The sequence below is a fragment of the Mesoplodon bidens genome (assembly GCF_964165515.1).
Source record: "Mesoplodon bidens genome assembly, chromosome: 9".
NCBI lineage: Eukaryota > Metazoa > Chordata > Mammalia > Artiodactyla > Ziphiidae > Mesoplodon > Mesoplodon bidens.
The window spans coordinates 2,218,082-2,240,387 of record NC_138166.1 but is presented as its reverse complement, the minus strand read 5'-3'; the positions used below and the strand labels follow the sequence as shown (position 1 = coordinate 2,240,387).

The 22,306-nt window shown below is 47.0% G+C and overlaps 1 protein-coding gene across 2 annotated transcripts in view; it reads left to right on the top strand.

Moving 5' to 3' along the window:
- Positions 1 to 22,306, top strand: part of DDC (dopa decarboxylase) — an 83,351-nt gene that overhangs the window by 14,407 nt on the left and 46,638 nt on the right. Inside the window, exons 2-4 of one of the 2 annotated variants that reach the window (XM_081244598.1) lie at positions 4,329 to 4,557; positions 6,923 to 7,036; positions 9,128 to 9,247. In XM_081244598.1, the coding sequence (XP_081100724.1) occupies positions 4,357 to 4,557; positions 6,923 to 7,036; positions 9,128 to 9,247 (435 nt within the window). In that variant the 5' untranslated portion in view covers positions 4,329 to 4,356. Of the gene's footprint in view, positions 1 to 4,216; positions 4,558 to 6,922; positions 7,037 to 9,127; positions 9,248 to 22,306 lie in introns of those variants that run through there. The other variant, XM_081244599.1, reaches the window with a different exon arrangement.

Below are 22,306 nucleotides of genomic sequence, written 5' to 3'. Positions count from 1 at the left end.
GCTTAAAGGTAGAGAGTAGGAGCTAATATACCATATGTCAGAAACAAAATGTTCCGAGGACAAAAAGATTTTCCGTTGATTCGCTGGTTCATGCACTCATTCATTTATTCATTCCTTATTCAGCAAACATTCATAGTGCTAACAGTGGCCCAGGGTCTGATTGGTCCTGAGAAAGCAAAATAAAGAGTTCAGGACTCTGCTTGGAGAAGCCAACAGTTAGCAAAGGATGTCAGTGGAATGATAAAGTACAAAAACGAATGACCCCGCAGGTCAGCCAGGAGGTCCAAGGGCCTGCAGTGGGGTTCATACCTCCCCGAGCAGGTGGGGTTCACCAGGCACTTGCGTGTCCCACAGGGGCTGCACGTGAAGTACCGTGGCTGTAGCTGCTGGCGGGGGCTACGATCAGATTATGTCAACAGGCGCCGTTTCAAGGCCTGGAAAGACATCAGTCATAACCTTTATCATCATCTACATCTTTCAGCCAATATTTGCCCAGCTTGGAGGCATGAAATATCAAACAGCTCCAAAATGAACACAAGATTCTCTGTGGCTTTGCACCAAAAGCCTTCTGGGAAGGTCTTTGTGGGAAAGAATTGACAAATAAATGACAGAATGATTCGAAAATAATAATTAGGTCTTGCAATTTGGTAGTATTTCTTTGGGGGGGCAAGTAGGCGTGTCTGTCAGTTTATTTTTTTCACGAGGCATCCCGTTTTGGCTGTCGTACTCTTGCATTCCTATTAGAAGGAAGCAGCTGATACTCCGGGAACCCAAGCAACTTTCTTAATTTTTGCACAGCTCCTCCCCTGAGGCTTCAGCTTGTGCAGTGCAGGTGCTACCCTTTAATAGGGCAAACAGAGGTCGCGCGAGTATTTACTCTAAAAGGCATTTTAAATAGTCATACACAAGGAACAAATCACAAAGAAACAGATCCTGAGATATGACTGCATAAACATTAAAATTCTTATAGGTCAGAATAAAATTAAAAGCAAAACTAGGTCAAATAAAAATGAGGAAAATGTCTGCAAAATATATCACACACTTAGGGTGCAAGTATTTATTATATTAGAGCTCTTGCAGTTAAATAGGAGAACATCTAACACCCTAGCAGAAAAGAAGGCAATTAACAAGCAATTCATAAAAAAAGAAATGCAAAGAAGTGTGAGAAAACTATTTGACTTCATTAATCAAAGTAAAATGAAATCATGAATGCCTGCCAGACTGGCAAATCTTAAAATGTATCTCAAACCCTAGTATAAAACTAGGGTTCTCTCACACTCCCTGTGGAAGAGTAATTTGGTAAAAATATGTTCTGGGGACAAGTTTGGCCATAAAATCTTAACACGCTAAAATACATATCTCTATAATAATTTGTTCTAAACAAATGATAAGATAAATGCTTTTTAAAGAAAATTTTAACACAAAATAAAGTGTGCAAAAATAAAAGTAGGAGGTTGTATATTTCAGTGCTTTATAGAAAATCTAACAACTAACATGTGTTGAACGCTTGTTTTGTGCCTCTAGTCCTTAGCTGTTCCCACGTACTTACCTAATTATCACACAAAAAATTATTTGAGGTAGAACTTTATTACGGTGTTTGTTTTCAGTTGAGGAAAATGAGGTTTTTACTGCAGTGGCATCCATGTCAGGCTGTGCAGAGTCTTTCAGTTCTTGATCATGAAGCGTTGGCCACTGGGCTACACCAACTCTTCCCACTAACGTAAGTGAGAACCGGAAATGATGTAAATGTTCAACAATAGTGATGCACATCCTGAATATAGCACATTCGCACTGTGAAACACCACGCAATCAGGAAAAGTCATGCAATAGAAAAGTATTTATCAACGTGGGAAATGTACTCGTAATTGCTTTGTGAAAAAAACAAGCTAGCAAAAAGATCTGCCATTTGATGCAGTTTTGGTTGAATTTGAATCAAGTCACCTAAAAATACTTCAATTTGAGGTAAGACCCAGTTTCACTCTATGTGAGACATTTGACATAATCAGAGTCATTCCAAATGAAAAATTAATTTCAAAGCCTGCAGACCCAGGGAATTATAAACCTGAAGCTATATGTATAAAGCTTCATCGCTTTGCACTAAGAGCCTTTGGAAAATCTGGGCATGATATTTTGAATGATAAGCTTCCTTGGCCTGCAGCCTATGAAACACAAAGGTGCAATGGAAACTCAAAGACTCACTTTGGTTTTTCTCATGCTGTTATTTTAGCATTCGCTGTTGCTATGATTTAGAATTGTATCCTATATTGTATCCAGTCCCTGTCACTGGGGCATTCACTACCCCCTAACAATAATATGGAAATGGGGGTTTGATCCAGTCACTGACCTTGAAGAAACCTGGAACCTTCCATGGGATGGCTTTCATGGAGAACATCTGAACAAAGAACATCGGAGAGAGTTCTGAGAGAGGAAACATACTGTCAAGCTGATTCCCTTTGATGAAGACTCCCTCCTTGGTCAAACCCAGTCAGGCTCCAATGAACCATCTTCCTGAGTAGGTCTGCACTTCAGTGAGTTGAGCCCAGCTGTAACAGAGAATCATGTGAAGTCGGTTTCTCGAGGAAGCCTCTACCCTTGGGGTACAGTCCAGATCACCTTCCTCCACCTGGACACCCAGCCCAGCTGCTCTTAGTAATGTCCCATCTGTTCCCTAACCCTACCTGTCGGCTATACATCCCCACTGGCCCTTGTGATACTGGGAGACAGTCTCACTCCCCTATTGCAATAGTCTTGAATAAAACCTGTCTTGGTGTGTTTAACATTAAAATTGTCAAAAAGCAAAGCAAAGCGAAGCAAAGCAAAGTAGTACAGACAGTGGGAAGCAATGGAAGAAGTATTGGGAACATGATATCAAGATCGAGGTTTATGCTAATTACAGTGGAGGTAGAATCACCCCCCAGCACTTACTCCCATAGGAAAATTACTCTTGATTTATGAAGTTTTGAACTATGGGAGGAATTCAGAAATGCATTCCTGGCTTAGCACACAATTGTCTCATAAATATAAGAAATGATCTGGAAGGGCGTGTGCCACAATTTTGAGAGGTGGCATTCTTGATGAATATTTTTCTGTGTGTTGTCCAAGTTTTCTGTTTTGAAAATACAGTCTATGCTTATTATTCGCGGATTTTCTGTATGCAAGTGTCACTCTTTGCCACAATTCATTCGTAATCCCCACATCAGTAGTCGTGGTGCTTTCATGATCACTCAAGGATGAAACATTTGAGTTGCCCAAATGCACTTGTGCCTAACAGAATCTAACCAGGCAATGCTCTGCCTAGTTGTTTCAACAAGCGGGTCTATTTAGTGCCACATTTTTGTGTTATTCGTGGTTATTTGACTATTTAAAATGACCCCCAAATATAGTGCTAATATAGTGCTGAAGTGCCTTCTAGGGGTCCTCCATGCAAGAAGGTTGCGCTGTGCCTTAGGGAGAAATCACGTGTGTCTGATAAGCTTCATTCATGAGTCAGAGAGCTGTTGGCCAGGAGTCCGAAGTTCATGAGTCAGTGCATATTAAAATAAGTGTCTTTAACAAGAAACACATAAAAAAAGATTATGTATTGATTGATTGACAAAAATGTGACCAGAAACGCACAGGAATGTAACCTTGCATTTCCCCAGTAAAGGTCCAGTGTTTGCTAATCCATGGAGGCTTTATGGAATGTTACTACCACAGAGGAACAGGATCACCTGTACATTGTTATGTGATGAGGAAAGAAAGCATGATTTTTGAAAAGCAGGCTGTATGCAGGGGTGCAGTTCCATCTGGTGATGGAGTCAAGATAACAGAAGAAGACTCACTGATGGGGGTTATGCTGCCCAGGCTCTGGTCTGAGTGCTGTACTCAAGCCACGCGACTGCCTCCATATCTTCTGGAGAGATCAGCACTGTCATATGCTTTTCTCAGATAAAGAGAGAGAGGCTCAGAGAGTCTCTGTCCCACAGCTAGTAAAGAGCAAGGCAGGACTTGGACCAAGGCTTGTTATTAAAGTTGGGATGGACCATAGAACTTAATGTGTGCCCTGGTCCATTTCACGGATGCAGGTAGAAAAAAACGAGACATGGCATTGTCTTCAGCTGAGTAGCTGGTGAATAGCACAGTAAGCTCTTTGCTGCGGTCTCCAAATCCAGGGTCACTTCTACCCCATCCAGACAAGGAAGGAAAGTGCTGCTGACTTGGGGTCTGGTGGACTCCAGGGTGTTTGGGTCTCCACCCAGGCAGCCCCAGCTGTCAGCTTGCTTGGAACTGCCCTGCTCCAAGTGAGACCTCATCATGTTTTCAGACTGGTTTCTTTTCTCTTTGTGCAGGTTTTGCCTCTGAGGAAGCCCGGTCACCATGAATGCACATGAATTCCGCAGGAGAGGGAAGGAGATGGTGGATTACGTGGCCGACTACTTGGAGGGCATCGAGGGGCGCCAGGTGTACCCTGACGTGGAGCCTGGCTACCTGCGCCCCCTGCTCCCCACCGCTGCCCCCCAGGAGCCAGAAACATTTGAGGACATCATTAAGGACGTCGAGAAGATCATCATGCCAGGGGTAAGCCTGTGTCCAAGATCGGAAAACAGGAGGGCTAGTGCTAATTTAATATTGATACTTACTGGGCGTCAGGCAATTCATATGAATTATTTCACCTAATCCTCACAACCATTTCCTTGGATAGAAACTTTTTTATTTCTATTTTATAACTGAGGCAACTGAAGCCCAGAGAGGTTGGGTGATCAGCCTAAGGTCACACAGCTAGTAAGTGATGGAGCCAGGATTACAACCCAGATCGTGTGGGCTCCAAAGGCAGTGACTGTGCTTTCCCCCCAGCCCCACAGTTTGTCACCGAACCGACTTGGGTCCGCTCACCCATATGCAGTAAAGCCGATCTACTGACACCAGGTTGTGGTGAAGGAAAGTGCAGCGTTTATTGCAGATGCCAAGCAAGGAGTCCTGGACAGCTAGTGCTCGAAAAACCCCGAGCTCCCCGATGGGTTTCAGCAGAGCATTTTTTTTTTTTTTTTTTTTTTTTTTTTTTTGCTGTACGCGGGCCTCTCACTGCTGTGGCCTCTCCCGTGGCGGAGCACAGGCTCCGGATACACAGGCTCCGCGGCCATGGCTCGCGGGCCCAGCCGCTGCGCGGCATGTGGGATCTTCCGGGATAGGGGCACGAACCCGTGTCCCCTGCATCGGCAGGCGGACTCTCAACCACTGCGCCACCAGGGAAGCCCTCAGCAGAGCATTTTTAAGGCCAGGTGAGGGAGGGGAGTCCCGGGTTAAGTCATCAGCTAGTGCACAGTTATCTGATTGGTTGATGGTGAGGTAATGGGGCAGGGTTCCAGGGGTTAACGGTAGCAATCCTCAGGCACCAGTAGGTCTGGGGGCTACATGCTCATGGTCACCAGGTAGTTAATTTTTTCCGTTTGGTGAGGGTTTTAGCACTGGTAAGACAACTCAGGAAATATGTGCATCAGATACTGTTATCTGGATACGTCAGAGAGGAGACACAGCAGAGGACATGGGGGACGGGTGTGTCCCGGGAAGGCCCCAGGGGGTCCTGCTCTCTTACAAGGTTAGACCCCTACCCTGAGACCCTGGTAGGTGAGAGAGTCGTCACGTGACTGTTGAGGAAATGAACCCCTGGAGGCTGGTTTCAAGTAAGTTAATTGCTCCAAATAAAGCACACTCTTACTATTTCGTGTCCAGCAGAGGGGAGATCACACGTGTGGGAGAAACGTTTCCTTTATTTTATTTGAGAAGAGGGGCTGCGTGGTGCTGCGTCCTCTCTGAGGCCAGTGTGCCTCAGTGTGGGGTGCGCCAGGGGCCGCAGACGGGAGTGGGGAGGACCCAGGACAGTCGTCCCCCCAAGAGTCACTCGGCGGGGAGCAGACAGCAAGGGAAACTCCACTGCGGCTTCATGCTTGCGGGGTGCAATGTTGCCTGCCCAGGACTCGCCTAAAAGCACGTTCACTGCTGTGGCAGGAGGGGCCCGAGACCCTCAGCCTTACCCTCTCATCTGCAGTCAGGACCCCGGGGCCTGGGATCTCAGGACCCGGGGCTCAGCCCCTGCCCGCGGGGTACTGGGCCTCCGGCCTCAGCTCCCTGATAGGTCCCTCAAGCCCAGGGCGCCTCCCCTCTCTCGTCCTCCCTGGAGTTCCCGTGACATTTGTGCTTTGAGCGGAGCACAGGATTCCGGTTCTCACCTGCCGGGAGGTTGTCTGTGCAAACACGAGAAGCTGCGCAGCATCCAATGCCTCCCAGGAGTTCGGTTAAATGTCAGGCCCCGGGCTGTCCTGGCTGTTCTGCAGCTGCAAACCCCACCGCTAGCGTCTTGGACAGCGCATCCACTTCTCACGGGGCTGAGGCTGGGCGTCCGAGGTCAGGGTTCCTGCAGATTCCCCTGCTGGGAGGTTCTCATCCTGGCCTCTCCTCCCTGCGGGGGTGAGGTGGGGGGGGCCCACCCTCACCATCTCATCCTACCCATCACCTCCCAAAGGCCCCAGTGCCGGGCACATCGCACAGGGTTAGGGCTTCAACACAGGAATCTGGGGACACACACTACAGACCGTGATGGGGGGGCGCAGGGAGACTGTGGAACCCAGAGGCTTTGCTCCATTAGCAAGGAAGGGATTGTACGGGAGAGTGAGGGGGAGCAGTGAGGCGGCTAGAGAAACCCCAAAAGTCAGACCTCTTTGTTTTGGATATAGACTAGTTTTTGGAGTACTTTCAGGAAAAACGATCTCGTAACAGGAAGAGATTGGGCCTCAGGGGCGGCCCCCTCACTAGCACGTGCTCCTGGCCAGGATTTAAAGCAGGGCTGTTCTGAGAGAATTGGTTGGCCACGGCCAACCCAGTGCCCTGGGTCCCCTGGCCCGGGGCCGGCCTCCCCGGCCCCGAGTGACCGCCATGTCCTGCACAGGTGACCCACTGGCACAGCCCATACTTCTTCGCCTACTTCCCCACGGCCAGCTCGTACCCGGCCATGCTCGCGGACATGCTGTGTGGGGCTATCGGCTGCATCGGCTTCTCCTGGGTGAGTGTCGGCAGGGGCGCCCTGGGGGTCCTGCACGGGGACGTGCACCCAGGACTCAGCCAGCGAGCAGGTGGCGGTGCCCCCGCAGGAGGGAGGTGGACTCAGCCCTGGAGTGGGGGTGGGGGGGCTCATGAGGGCATTTGGGGAAACAGAGGGGGAGTGATGTCCACATGCAAAAGCCGGTTCTGCACAGCAGTGTGCTTAGAGGTACGTGGCTTGCATTCCAACCGCAGCCAACGGCCCTGGAGCTTCTGCAGCCCCAGCACGTCTCCCAAGTGGAACAGGGACCTCTGTACAATCTGCAGTGTGAGAAACACTTCTGCCTTCATCCCATCCCCTCTGTTCTCGCCCACGCCTGCCGTCCCGAGAGAGACCCCAGCCCGGCATAGCGGGAAGGAGTCCTGCCTTCCCAAATGCAGAGCGCTTGGAAGGAGGGCTGCCTGCTGACTGCGCCCGGGGCCCCAGGGCTGCCCACGCGCCGGGACTCCTCCCCAGGCCAGGCTCTGCTCTTGGCCTTCGGGGTCCAGAGTGCCTGCCTACTTGCTTGTGCCTTGGAGCCGAGCGGACTCATGACTCCTGCGTGAGGCCTGCAGGAGATGTGGGTCCCTGAACGCACGAGCAGAGCTGCCCGCTGCCCCTGCCACCTTCCCCTTGCCCCCAGCTCCCCACTTCCACCCGCCACTGCTCCTCTTTAGCCTGGGGTCCGCCGTTGCTGGGGGAGTGGGCCTCGGCGCCCCAAGGAGCAGGGTTGGAGGGTCACCCCCAGGTCCTGCTGCAGTTCTCGGCAGACAGCGGCCTGGGGCCCCCTGTGTGGCTTCGGGGACCTTCCTTCGTCTGGGCTGAGCACACCCTCCCCTAAAGGACATGCCTTACATCAGACACCACGGCAGAAGAGCCATCCAGGGTGGTGATAGCGTCTTTCCAACGTTGTCTGTCCTTCCCGAGGACAGTCTGATGGTCTGGAGCCTTGGAGGGCTTCCTTGCTGTCTCTAAGGTGTGCTGGCCGAGCCCCGGGTTCTGGGCAGTGAGAAAGGTCCCCGTGCCTGGAGCCGGGCTCGGCCAGGATGGAGTGGGACCCTCCGCGTGGGGCTGGCCAGCAGTGCCCGGGGAGCTGGAAAGCACTCGGACCACCACAGTGAGACCCACATGGACGGGGAGGTCCGTCCACCCTCAGGCGGAGTCTGGGGCCAAGCCGCCCCTCCCCCCTGCGAGCGTGGAAGGCAGGATCAGAGGCCGGCGGGGGCTCCCGGGGCTGCACCTCCTCTGCTCAGCCCATCTTCGCTCCTCCCACTGTGACTGCAGAGCAGGGTCCACCAGGGAGCCTTTCTGGCTCCTTCTGTAAACGGGTGGCTGAATGAGCTCCCTGCGCGGGCCCAGTGCGGCTGGGGAGCAGGTCATCGCGACGGTCACTGCCTTCCTGCCCAGCCATCCTCCTCGAGGCACCGTCAGAGAGCCTGTCTGACACCTTCTGGGGGCATTTGAACAGCATCTTGGATTGGGAGAGTTTAGTCTGGGTGGGATTCAGTGGAAGGTTTTCAGCAAGACCTGGGCCCTTGCTATGGCCCCAGCCCTGAGAGCTTCCTGCTGGAGAAGCGTGGGGTGACGTCAGAGTCAGAGGTGACGTCACCAGGGGCCCGTGCCTACGGGTGAGGCATGTAGAGACCTGCAAACCCCTGCAGGCAGTGACCTCGGACTTCCAGCGGCCGACCTGGGCCCCGGGGATGGTGGCTCCTTCTTCCATGCTTCTCCAGGTGCCGGGGTCGGGGGGCGGAGCCGAAGGTCACGTGTGCCGCTCTCGGCACCAAGCTCCCCCTCAGTGGTCCTCGGTGATGCCTGGGGCTTGCTGGGCGGGGAGGACGGGTCCAGCCTCTGCCCCTGCTTCTCTGGGAAATCTGTGACGGGAGAGCCCACCTCCAAAGGGGTTCCCACCCAGGGAGAGGCCTTTTGAAAATGTTGAGAGCTTTTTGCTAAGTCGCTCCATCAAAGGGAGGGGAGTAAGGAAGCCTCCCTGTTTGCCCCTCCGCTGGACCCCAAGCTGGCGGGAAGCTGCGGGCGGCCAGCCTACGGCTCACCCTCACCTCCCGCCCGCAGGCCGCCAGCCCGGCGTGCACAGAGCTGGAAACAGTGATGATGGACTGGCTGGGGAAGATGCTGCAGCTGCCTGGGGTGTTCTTGGCTGGAGAAGCTGGAGAAGGGGGCGGGGTGATCCAGGTAAGGCACAGAGGGCGGGGGTCCCACCTCTGGGGTGCGCGGGCTCCCAGAAGGCAGACAGCAGCCGGTGGGCAAGAGACCCTGGAGCTTCCTGCGTGCTCATGTTTCTTCTGGAGAATAAGCAGAGCTGAGCCTTAGGAAAGCTCTGGATCTGGATTCGGATCCCCGAGCCAGGCCCCTCTCTAGGGTGGGCAGAATAGTGGCCATCGCTTGGCTGGTGCACAGCAATAAAAACAACAGTGGAGCTTTGCGTGGTTCCCCATTGCCCGCCAATGTGCTGGGGCACTTCCCAGGCCTGGACTCACTTAATTCTCACAACGCTATGATTAGGGGCCATTTTAAGATTCCCATTTTACAGGTGAGGAAACTAAGGCTCAGAGCACTCAGGGAACTTAGCCCTTGGTTCCCAGCTGGTAAGTTCTAGAGCCAGGGTCTGAGCCTACACCCATGTGACCATCACTCAGGGCCATCCTCAGTGGCAGCTGTGGCCACCTGCCGCAGAGGCTACTAGAAACAGCTGCACCTATGGGAACCCACCGTTCACCTAAAGATGCTGCCTTTTCTGTGCGTTGATTTAATTCATTCTTCACCTGACATGTACCTTTGAGCGCGACTACGTGCCAGAGGGCCCATCAGGGGACAGGACACACACAATGACAGTCACGGGAACATCTGCGGCACAAATGCCACTAAGAAAACTTGGAGTTCTTAGCTTTCTTCTTTGCTTGCAGGGAAGAGGGATGTTCCCAAACCCACTGCCCTCCTAGGGGAAACAACCTTTACTTTGGAGGAAAAGGAATTTCATTTTTCAGACACCGTCTTCTCTCTAAGAGTCTGTCACGGCAGTTGTGATTCTCTCCACTCAACGACGAGAACTGAGGCGTGTTTGCCTCAGTGTGAGGTCACCTGCTGGAGTGGCCAACTGTGACAGGATGCGAGCCCCAGGCTCCAGGCCCGAGGCTGCTCAACCGACCGGGGTTTTTAAACTCCCATGTGTTTATTTTCTGACAAACCTGTTATCTTACAGTTCTGTAGGTCGGGAGTCTGAGGTGGATCTTACTGGGCTACAATCAGGGTTGACAGCTTGGAGGCCTTTTCTAGTTTCTAGAAGTTTCCCGCATTCCTGGGCGATGGCACCTCCTCCGTCTTCAAGGTGGCTGTGTTGCATCTCTCTGACCCTTCTTTTGTGGCCACCTCTCCCTCTGACCACACATGAGACAGGCTCTTCATGTTTCAGGATGCATGAGATTAGATCAGGTCCATGCAGGTAATCCAAGATAACCCCCCCTCCCCTCCTGTCAAGGTTCTTAAATTAATCACGTTGGCAAGGTCCCTCTTCCTTGTCAGGTAGAGGGTCACAGCTTCCAGGATGAAAGCATGACATCTTTGGGAGGCCTTATTCTCCCAAACACAGACAGTATGGCTCAGGGTCAGGGAGGGAGTCTTCCTCTACCCTCACAGATTCAGATTCAACAAGTCTTAGGTGGGCCCGGGAATTAGCATTCTAACCTGCATGTCAGGTGATTCTGATGCAGAGATGCTGACATGCACTTTGATAAATGAGCTTTGTGCTGTGACCCATGGCTGAGTTCTCTGTGACCCACGGCCTATCTACTCTCTCAAAGTAAATCTTTTGTCAGATTTCTTCTGTTTATGGTGGGATGCCTGAGGTGATGATGGGTAGTGAGACACGTCAGCACAGGGCAGGTGTTAGTGGTAGGCAGGTTTTTCATAAGGGATATGATATAGGTTGGTTCAGTTGGAGTCCTGGCTGGCATGCTCGGATTCATAAAAGCAACGGTCAGGAGGAGGGTTTTGATAATGAAGTTGGCTGTGTAATTCGGGCATGTAGGGATTATGGAATGCTGCCAGGATTAGGATGGTTGTGAAGATGTTTATGATGATGATATTGGCAGATTCTCTAGGAAAAACAGGGCAAATGGGCGTGCTGCCTGGTCCCCGCTGAAGCCGGAGAAGAATTCTCCCTCTGTCAGATTGACTGGGGCCCGGTGGTTTCTGCCATCGTGGACATAAATCACATCGTGGCTCCAGGTCGGGCTGGGAAGCTCACTCACAGATGCTCTTAATGATTATGCTTCAGTGTGTCACCGATCCGTCTGTCAGTAGGACTGATGGGAGGATAACTGCTGTGTCACCTCATATGAATCAGCCCCACCTCTCTGTCCCCTCCTACCTCACCTCTTTGGTTACAGCACTTTCCCTCCTCCATCAGCGATTCTGAGTGGGGCTGGTGAAAATGAAGCATTAGCCACGGGTGAGCCAAGTTTCCATACGATGCTCTGAAGGGGACTTAGACGTAGCGGCAACAATGATTTTTCTCACAACTGCAAACATTTCAGCCACCCTGGACAGTTTTCTGCTGGTCAGAGGTGAAGCAGCCTGGGCAACCTTGGAAAAACCACACACAAAGATATGAGTTCTCAGCTGCTTCCAGCTTTAGGGAGGGGACTGCTGTACGTGGCCCCCTGCCACGCCCCCGCCCCCCGTCAGTGAGCTGCATCTCACCTTGCAGTGGGGAGGGTTTCCAGTCCCCAGCACATGGGTCCTGATGCTCTGGGGCTCCACTGCCAATGCACAGCAGAGCCCGGCTGTGGGCAGAACAGAAAGTGGCCATAGTAAGAGCAAGAGAGGGGCTGCGATGGGGGCCTGGGTGTTGAATTCTATTCGACTCGGTTCCGGGCCTGGGGCTGCCCTGATAGTTCATGACAACCTGGACCCTTGAAGTAAACTTACTTTCTCTTTGTAAGTCCACACATTTTGCCAAGATCTACTTTTTCCATTTGTGCTGTTCATCTTGGCCCCAATCCCCAGCATCTGGGAAGCCCTATTAATCCAAGGCTCAGATCTTCCCTCACCTGGGGACATTTTAGTCATTGCCTCTGGGCCACCTCACTCTGTTTTTCAGGAGCTTCCATTTTCCACCGATTGGGCACCTCTTCCATAATTTCTAACTTTCTTTTGTCATTTTCTTTTTTTGTTTTTTCGTCATTGTCTCTCATGTATTTTTGGGGGACTTTCCCATGGTTTTTCCTACATCATCGTCTCCATTTTCCACACTGCCAATTGATTGCCTTCCACGTCAATTTTGGTTCTGTTGTTCCGCTTAAAAGTATCATCCCCTTTCTACCTATGAAAACTAGAAAAATGGAAGAGATGCAGAAACATTTAGGGGCAGCTTCCTCCCAGTGTTATTTTAATACCTATGTGTGTGTGTGTGTGTGTGTGTGTACCTATATGCGTACGTAATATAAACAAAACTGGGATAATGCAACACATCATACAGGTTTTCTGTGTCGTGTTTTACTTACTGTTTTATTGTGAGCATTTCCCATTGTTTAAATAGTCTTTGAGAATATTATTACTGCGTGATTTTCTATGATGTGTCCCAATTTATATAAATAGGAGGTACAGCATATATATGGCGTCACATCTTTCACTCCTATAAATCGTATTTCAAAGGACACCCTTTAGGATGAAGGTTAACAATCTCCTGAGAAGATCCTCAGCTTTCTGCTGGGGCTCCCCTGGTTGAGTCCATATTCACCACACATGCTCCACCCAAAATCAAAACCAAACAAAAAAGTTTTTCTGGGTCACTGGAGATTATAACTAAAATAATTTCACATTCAGTTCTTTTCAGCAGCCCCAGCTGATTCCTCTAGTTTGATACGTCTCAAAAGTCTTAACAACTACCCTGTCAATCAAGGTGTGTGTATTATAATAATAGCTACTTGGTGTTGCACACCCACTCTGAGCTAGGCTGTGTTTTAGTTTTATTTCTTGTGTTTAATGTGCTCATTTTTCAACCTCCAAATATTTATCAGGCTTGATTGGATTATCAACAACCTTTTTCATAGGTGAGGAAACCGAGGCCCAGGAACGTCACACATGGGACCCAAGGGCAGGAGCTGTTTAGAGGCAAGGCTGTTGTACGTGTGAGCTGGACTCACGAGTGTTCCACCAGCCTGTCCCTGACCCTTTGCTTGGGTGAATGTTCAGAGGTGGGCATGCTGCCATGGGCTCCATCTTTAAATTATCTCTTCTTTGAAAGACAATCCCATTTTCCAGAAACAGCAGAAGCCCCGGCATTTGGTTATAGGAATAATTCTGACATCACTCAGCCCAGGATTCAATTCAGTCCCCCTTGGAGCCCACCCACCCAGTATGAGGCAGGAATCCCGCCCTTCCCACTGACAAGGCTGATTGTCTGTAATTTGCGAGGTCCTGGAGCGCCTGAGCCTGCTGACAGACGGGGGGGGGGCCCGGATGCGGGGGGAGCCCCTCAGAGGCCTAATCACAGCTGCTGGGCGTCCGCACCGTGACGGGCGTCTGCATTAAATGGCAAATCATCCTTTGATCTGGACAAACGGGGCCATGAAAATGGTCTCTTAATTGGGTTTGAAAGCTCTCTTGGAAGAAAAGCCCATTTCCCGCCGTGTATGGGGTGACACTTGAAAACCCAGAAGATGAAAGGGCATCTCTGCTCCCAGCATTCACAGCCGAGCGCCCGCGCTCACTGCATTTCTTTCTGCCTCTTAGCAGCTTTGCCATGGCAACCTTTGTCTGAGTCAGGAAAGCAAAGGTATCATTACTGTTCTCAGAGCAAGAGCAGCTGCCCCTGCCCCTACCTCGGCCCAGATCTGCTTCCAGCAGAGGCCTGGAGACCCGCTCATTCTCCTGTCCCGGTCCCCGAGCCATGACACTTATGGATGCCTGGCTGACAATTATTTCACTGGGCAATTTTTTGTTTGTTTCGAGTTTTATTTTAAATTCTTCTTGTCAACACATCTCCTTAATGCTGACTATGTTTAGTGAAACTTCCTTTAGAAGTGTGTAATGACCCTTTCAGCTATAACTATCCCTGTTAATATTTTTTAAAATATTTTAAAATTCCGCATATATGTGATACCATGCGGTATTTGTTTTGCTCTGTCTAGCTTATTTCACTTAGCGTAATGCCCTCTAGGTTTATCCATGTTCCAGGTTTATCCATGACAAGGTTTCCTCTTTTTTTGTTAAGGCTGAAAAATATATATGAATATATATATATATATATATATATATATATATATATATATGAATATATATATATCACATTTTCTTTATTCCTTTTTTATTTTTAAATTTTTATTGGAGTATAGTTGATTTACCATGTTCTGTTAGTTTCTGCTGTACATCAAAGTGAATCGGTTATACATACACCTATATCCCCTCTTTTTTAGATTCTTTTCCCATATAGGTTATCACAGAGTACTGAGTAGACTTTATTTACATCAGGTCCTTATTAGTTATCTATTTTATATATAATAGTGTGTATGTGTCAGTCCCAATCTCCCAATTTATCCCTCCCCCCTTACCCCCTGGTAACCATAAGTTTGTTTTCTACCTCTGTGACTCTATTTCTGTTTTGTAAATAAGTTCATTTGTACCCTCCTTTTTTTGGATTCCACATATAAGTGATCATTGGGCATTTTTTGGAAAAAGCACTTTTTGTTGCCTGGAGAAGGGGAGTTTTCTTTCAAGACATGGACCGAGCCCAGAGGAAAACCCGCAGTGAACTGCCGTGGTGATCCAAGCCTTTCCTTAGAGTGTGGTTCAAAGGAGTGCGGACACTGGGGGGTGATGAGAGATCCAAGCCTTCAGACAGAGGATGGCGTTGGGGGGGAGCTGCACTCACACAGGAGTCGGGCGGGGGTGGGTGGTGGGGTGTCGGGGATTCCCCTCCCTGGAGCCATGCCTTTCAATGGGCTTTGCATGTTCCACGTGTAGGGAGAATGAAGGAGACAGTCGACAGGCCCTGACACACAAGATGGGGACACGGGAGGAAAGCAGCCACGCGGGGGGATGTGTGAGGTCCAGTGCCTGCCCTCAGGGAGCTCGGATCTCCTGCCGAGGAGCTTTGCCAGCTGTTTCTTTAACCGGATCTAAAACCGCAGGGTCTAAATCCGTATCTAAAATCATTGCCAGTGAAAATGCGACCTGAAGGAAATGTAAAACCCATTTTAGAGGCTGAATTGAGAAGATTACATATGTGTATATAGGAGTCCATGCATTAGAGTTACACAGCTATACAGAAGTGTGAGTGAATGTCTTTATCTTCCTGAAGGATATAAGTTGGCTTAAAAGAAAAAGTAAAATCATCGAAACAGTAAAAATAAATAAATAAATAAATAAATAATAGGAAATCAGGATCAATGAAAGGGGGAGAAAATATTAACGAGAGGTTAACCTCTTTACTTTATTGTATATTTCTCTGTAAAACTCTAAAATCTTTTTTTAAATAGATCTTCATTGGAGTATAATTGCTTCACAATACTGTGTTAGTTTCTGTTGTACAACAAAGTGAATCAGCCATATGCATACACGTGTCCCCATATCCCCTCCCTCTTGAGCCTCCCTCCCACCCTCCCTATCCCACCCCTCTAGGTCATCGCAAAGCACCAAACTGATCTCTCTGTGCTATGTGGCTGCTTCCCACCAGCTATTTTACATTCGGTCGTGTATATATGTCCACGCCTCTCTCACTTCACCTCAGCTTCCACCTCTCCCCACATCCATGTCCTCAAGTCCATTCTCTATGACTACATCTTTATTCCTGTCCTGCCACTAGGTTCATCAGTACTATTTTTTTTTAGATTCCATATATATGTGTTAGCATATGGTATTTGTTTTTCTCTTTCTGACTTACTTCACTCTGTATGACAGACTCTAGGTCCACCCACCTCACTACAAATAACTCACTTTCGTTCCTTTTTATGGCTGAGTAATATTCCATTGTATATATGTGCCTCATCTTCTTTTTCCATTCATCTGTTGATGGACACTTAGGTTGCTTCCATGACCTGGCTACTGTAAATAGTGCTGCAATGAACATTGTGGTACATGACTCTTTTTGAATTATGGTTTCCTCAGGGTATATGCCCAGTAGTGGGATTGCTGGGTCATATGGTAGTTCTATTTTTAGTTTTTTAAGGAACCTCCATATCGTTCTCCATAATGGTTTTATCAATTTACATTCCCAGCAATAATGCAAGAGGGTTCCCTTTTCTCCACACCCTCTCCAGCATTTATTGTTTGTAGATTTTTTGATAATGGCCATTCTGACCTGTGTGAGGTGATACCTCATTGTAGTTTTGACTTGCATTTCTCTAATAATTAGTGATGTTGAGCAGTTTTTCATGTGCCTTTTGGCCATCTGTATGTCTACTTTGGTAAAATGTCTTTGGTAAAATTTAGATCTTCTGACCACTTTTTAATTGAATTGTTTGTTTTATTTATATTGAGCTCCATGAGCTGTTTGTATATTTTGGAGATTAATCCTCTGTCCATTTTTTCATTTGAAGATATTCTCTCCCATTCTGAGGGCTCTCTTTTCATCTTGTTTATGGTTTTCTTTGCTGTGCAAAAGCTTTTAAGTTTAATTAGGTCACTTTGTTTATTTTTGTTTTTATTTCAATTACTCTAGGAGGTGGGTCAAAAAAGATCTTGCTTTGGTTTATGTCAGAGTGTTTTTCCTCTGTTTTCCTCTAAGAGTTTTATAGTGTCTGGTCTTACATTTAGGTCTTTAATCCATTTTGAGTTTATTTTTGTGTATGGTGTTAGGGAGTGTTCTAATTTCATTTTTTTTACATGTAGCTGTCCAGTTTTCCCAGCACCACTTACTGAAGTGGCTGTCTTTCCTCCATTGTATGTTCTTACCTCCTTTGTCATAAATTAGGTGACCATATGTGTGTGGGTTTATCTCTGGGCTCTCTATCCTGTACCATTGATCTATAGTTCTGTTTTTGTGTCAGTACCATACTGTCTTGATTATTGTACCTTTGTATTATAGTTTGAAGTCAGGGAGCCTGATTCCTCCAGCTCCATTTTTCTTTCTCAATATTGCTTTGGCTATTTGGGGTCTACTGTGTTTCCATACAAATTGTAAACTTTTTTGCTCTAATTCTGTGAAGAATGCCAGTGGTAGTTTGATAGGGATTGCATTGAATCTGTAGAGTGCTTTGGGTAGTAGAGTCATTTTCACACTGTTGATTCTTCCAATCAAAGAACATGGTATATCTCTCCATATGTTTGTATTATCTTTAATTTCTTTCATCAGTGTCTTATAGTTTTCTGCATACAGGTCTTTTGTCTCCTTAGGTGGGCTTATTCCTAGGTATTTTATTCTTTTTTTTTTCAGTGGTAAATGGGATTGTTTCCTTAATTTCTCTTTCAGATTTATCATTGTTAGTTGTTATAGGAATGCCAGAGATTTCTGTGCATTAATTTTGTATCCTGCAACCTTACCAAATTCATTGGTTAGTTCTAGGTGTTTTCTGGTGGCATCTTTAGGATTGTCTATGTATAGTATCATGTCATCTGCAAACAGTGAGAGTTTTACTTCTTCTTTTCCAATTTGTATTCCTTCTATGTCTTTCTCTTCTCTGATTGCTGTGGCTAGGACTTCCAAAACTATGTTGAATAACAGTGGTTAGTGTGGACATCCTTGTCTTATTCCTGATCTTAGTGGAAATACTTTCAACTTTTCACCATGAGTATGATGTTTGATGTGGGTATGTCATATATGGCCTTTATTATGTTGAGGTATGTTCCCTCTATGCCCATTTTCTGGAGAGTTTTTATCATAAATGGGTGTTGAATTTTGTCGAAAGCTTTTTCTGCATCTATTGAGATGATCACATGGTTTTTATTCCTTACTTTGTTAATATGGTGAATCACACTGATTGATTTGCATATACTGAAGAATCCTTGCATCTCTGTGATAAATCCCACTTGATCGTGGTGTGTGATCCTTTTAATGTGTTGTTGGATTCTGTTTGCTAATATTTTGTTCAGTGTTTTTGCATCTGTATTCATCAGTGATATTGGTCTATAATTTTCTTTTTCTGTGATATCTTTTTCTGGTTTTGGTATCAGGGTGATTGTGGCTTCATAGAATGAATCTGGGAGTGTTCCTCCCTCTGCAATTTTTTGGAAGAGTTTGAGAAGGTTGGGTGTTAGCTCTTCTCTAAATATTTGATAGAATTCACCTGTGAAGCCATCTGGTCCTGGACATTTGTTTGTTGGAAGATTTTTAATTACAGTTTTAATTTCATTACTTGTGATAGATCTGTTTATACTTTCTAATTCTTCCTGGTTCAGTCTTGGAAAATTGTACCTTTCCAAGAATTTGTGCATTTCTTTGTGGTTGTCCATTTTATTGACATATAGTGGTTTGTAATAGTCTCTTATAATCCTTTGTATTTCTTTAGTGTCAGTTGTGATTTCTCCTTTTTCATTTCTACTTTTATTGATTTGCGTCATCTCCCTTTTTTTCTTGATGAGTCTGGCTAAGGGTTTATCAATTTTGTTTATCTTCTCAAAGAAGCAGCTTTTAGTTTTATTGATCTTTGCTATTGTTTTCTTCATTTCTATTTCATTTAGTTCTGCTCTGATCTTTATGATTTCTTTCCTTCTACTGACTTTGGGGTTTCTTTGTGCTTCTTTCTCTAGTTGCTTTAGGTGTAGGGTTAGATAGTTTATTTGTGAGTTTTCTTGTTTCTAGAGGTGAGATTGAATTGATATAAACTTGTCTCTTAGAACTGCTTTTGCTGCATCCCATAGGTTTTGGGTCATTGTGTTTTCATTGTCATTTGTTTCTAAGTATTTTTTTATTTCTTCTTTGATTTCTTCAGTGATCTCTCAGTTATTTAGTAGTGCACTGTTTGGCTTCCATGTATTTGTGGTTTTTACAATTTTTTTCTTGTGATCGATTTCCAATCTCATAGCATTGTGGTCAGAAAACATGCTTGATATGATTTCAATTTTTTAAAATTTTCCGAGGCTGGATTTGTGACCCAAGATGTGATCTATCCTGGAGAATGTTCCCTGTGCATTTGAGAAGACAGTTTTGGTGCACTTTAGGTGCAATGTTCTATAAATATCAATTAAATCTATCTCGTCTATTGTGTCTTTTAAAGCTTGTGTTTCCTTATTTATTTTCTGTTTGGATGATCTGTCCATTGGTGTAAGTGGGGGTTTAAAGTCCCCTACTACTACTGTGTTACTGTTGATTTCCCCTTTCATGGTTGTTAGCATTTGCCTTATGTATTGAGGTGCTCCTATGTTGGGTGCATAAACATTTATAATTGTTATAGCATCTTCTTGGATTGATCCCTTGATCATTATATAGTGTCCTTCCTTATCTCTTGTAACTGTCTTCATTTTAAAGTCTATTTTATCTGATAACAATATTGTTACTCCAGCTTTCTTCTGATTTCCATTTGCATGGAATATCTTTTTCCATCCCCTCACTTTCAGTCTGTATGTGTCGCTAGGTCTGAAGTGGGTCTCTTGTAGACAGCATATATATGGGTCTTGTTTTTGTATCCATTCAGCCAGTCTGTGTCTTTTGGTTGGGACATTTAATCCATTTACATCAAGGTTACTATTGATATGTATGTTCCTATTACGATTTTCTTAATTGTTTTGGGTTTGTTTTTGTGGGTCTTTTTCTCCTGTTGTGTTTTCTGCCCAGAGAAGTTTCTTTAGCATTTGCTGTAAAGTTGGTTTGGCGGTGCTGAATTCTCTTAGCTTTTGCTTGTCTGTAAAGCTTTTGATTTCTCCGTCGAATCTGAGTGAGATCCTTGCTGGGTAGAGTAATCTTGGTTGTAGGTTTTTCTCTTTCATCACTTTAAATATATCCTGTCACTTCCTTCTGGCCTGCAGAGTTTCTGCTGAAAGATCAGCTCTTAACCTTATGGGGATTCTTTTGTGTGTTATTTTTTGTTTTTCCCTTCCTGCTTTTACTATTTTTTCTTTGAATTTAATTTTTGTTAGTTTGATTAATATGTGTCTTGGTGTGTTTCTCCTAGGGTTTATCCTGTTTGGGACCCTCTGTGCTTCCAGGACTTGGGTGACTATTTCCTTTCCCATGTTTGGGAAGTTTTCCACTATAATCCTTCAAGTATTTTCTCAGACCCTTTTTTTTTTCTCTTCTTCTTCTGGGACCTCTATAATTTGAATGTTGGTGCATTTAGTATTGTCCGAGAGGTCTCTGAGATTGTCTTCAATTCTTTTCAGTCTTTTTTCTTTATTCTGCTCCTTGGAAGTTATTTCCACCGTCTTATCTTCCAGCTCACGTATCCGTTCTTCTGCCTCAGTTATTCTGTTATTGATTCCTTCTAGTGTATTTTTCATTTCAGTTATTGTGTCGTTCATTTCTGTTTGTTTGTTCTTTATTTCTTCTAGATCTTTGTTAAACATTTCTTGTATTTTCTCAATCCGTGCCTCCATTCTATTTCAGAGATTCTGGGTCATCTTTACTATCATTACTCTGAGTTCTTTTTCAGGTGGATTGCCTATTTCCTCTTCATTTTTTTGGTCTTGTAGGTTTTTACCTTGCTCCTTCATCTGTGACATATTTTTTTGCTGTCTCTTTTTTTTTTTTTTCCTTTTTTTATGAGTGGGGTTGTGTTCCTGTCTTACTGGTTGTTTGGCCTGAGGCTTCCAACATTGAATTTTGTAGGCTGTTGGGTAGAGCTGTGTCTTGGTGCTGAGATGAGGACCTCCTGGAGACCTCACTCTGATGAATATTCCCTGGGGTCTGAGGTTCTCTTTTAGTCCAGTGGTTTGGACTCGGAGTTCTCACCGCAGGAGCTTCAGCCTGACCCCTGGCTCGTGAACCAAGATCCCACAAGCTGTGCAAGGGTGGCCAAAAAAAAAAAAAAAAAGAGAGAGAGAGGAGAATGATAAAGTAAAAAATAAAATTAGACTAAGAAACTAACAGGTATGTTAGAAAATAAAATAAAAATATAGATGAAACAACAACTGAAGCTAAAACAGAACCACATAGTAAAAAAGAGGAGAATGAAAGGTGGAAAAGGCCTTGGCTGTGGAGGGCGGGGCCTAAGCAGGGGCGAGGTTTGGGCAGTGGGTGGGGCCTATGCTTAGGACCCACAGGGCTGGAAAAGGCCAGGGGGATGGGGGCTTAGGCTCAACAGAACAGAAGGGGCCCAGACGTGCCTCCAGCCTCTGGTGTCAGAGGGCGGGAGACCCCACCTGGGAGCCCAGCAGGCTTCCTGGGTTTGAGTGGACATGGCAATCACCCTCCACTCCTCTCCTGCTCCTCGGGTCCTGGAGGGCCCCTCCCACCTGCCTCTCCTGATCTTCCTGGCCTCCCTCCTATGCCCCCAGGACCCACATGGCCTGGAGGGGGCTTTGGAGGGCGGGGGACCAGCCTGGGAGCTCAGCGGGCGCCCTGAGTCTGAGTGGGCGGGGCAAACGCCCTCCGCTCCTCTCCCGCTCCTCCTGGTGGGCCCCTCCCACCTGCCTCTCCTGTTCTCTCTGGCCTCCCTCCTATGTCCCCAGGACCAGCCCAGCCCAGAGGGGACCTCTGAGGGCTTAGGACCTGGTCCGAGAGCCAGGCAGACTTCCCTGGCCGATTGGGCAGGGAAAAAGTTGGGTGCACTCCCCCCTGATCTGAGCCCCCCTAAGGGTCCCTCCAGGCATGGGAACCCATCCCCCCTCTCAGCCACCTCTCAGGGGCACTGGTCCTGTCCAGCCTCCATTTCTCCTCCCCCCTCAGTCCCCCCACGTCCTACTGGTTCCCTTGGGGGTTCTGCCCATTTCCTTGGGCATCGGGGTCCCCCACCAGCATCCAGCAGCCACCCTAGTTGTGGGGAGACGTGAACTCTGTGTCTTCCCACACCGCCATCTTGTCTCCGCCCCCGCTAAAATCTTATAAATCTTCTCATAGTCAACAAAACTCTACCTTTTAAATTTTTTCTTTCTAATGGTAATACTGTTCAGCTCCTGGTTTCTTCCAGGATTTACTAAGATTCTGTGATCAAGAGTAGGGGGAACAGGAAATTTGATTATAAATGTGGGGAGGTTCCCGCCGGGCAGATGTGGGCTCACTCCTGACCATGCCACCCCCTAGCTGCTGATTTGGGGCAAGTTACCCTCTCTGAGCATAGTTTCCCACCCTAAGATGATAAAATTTAAAAATGGGATTATTTTGCAAATCAGCTGGGCTCACACGATGGGTGCTGAATCCGT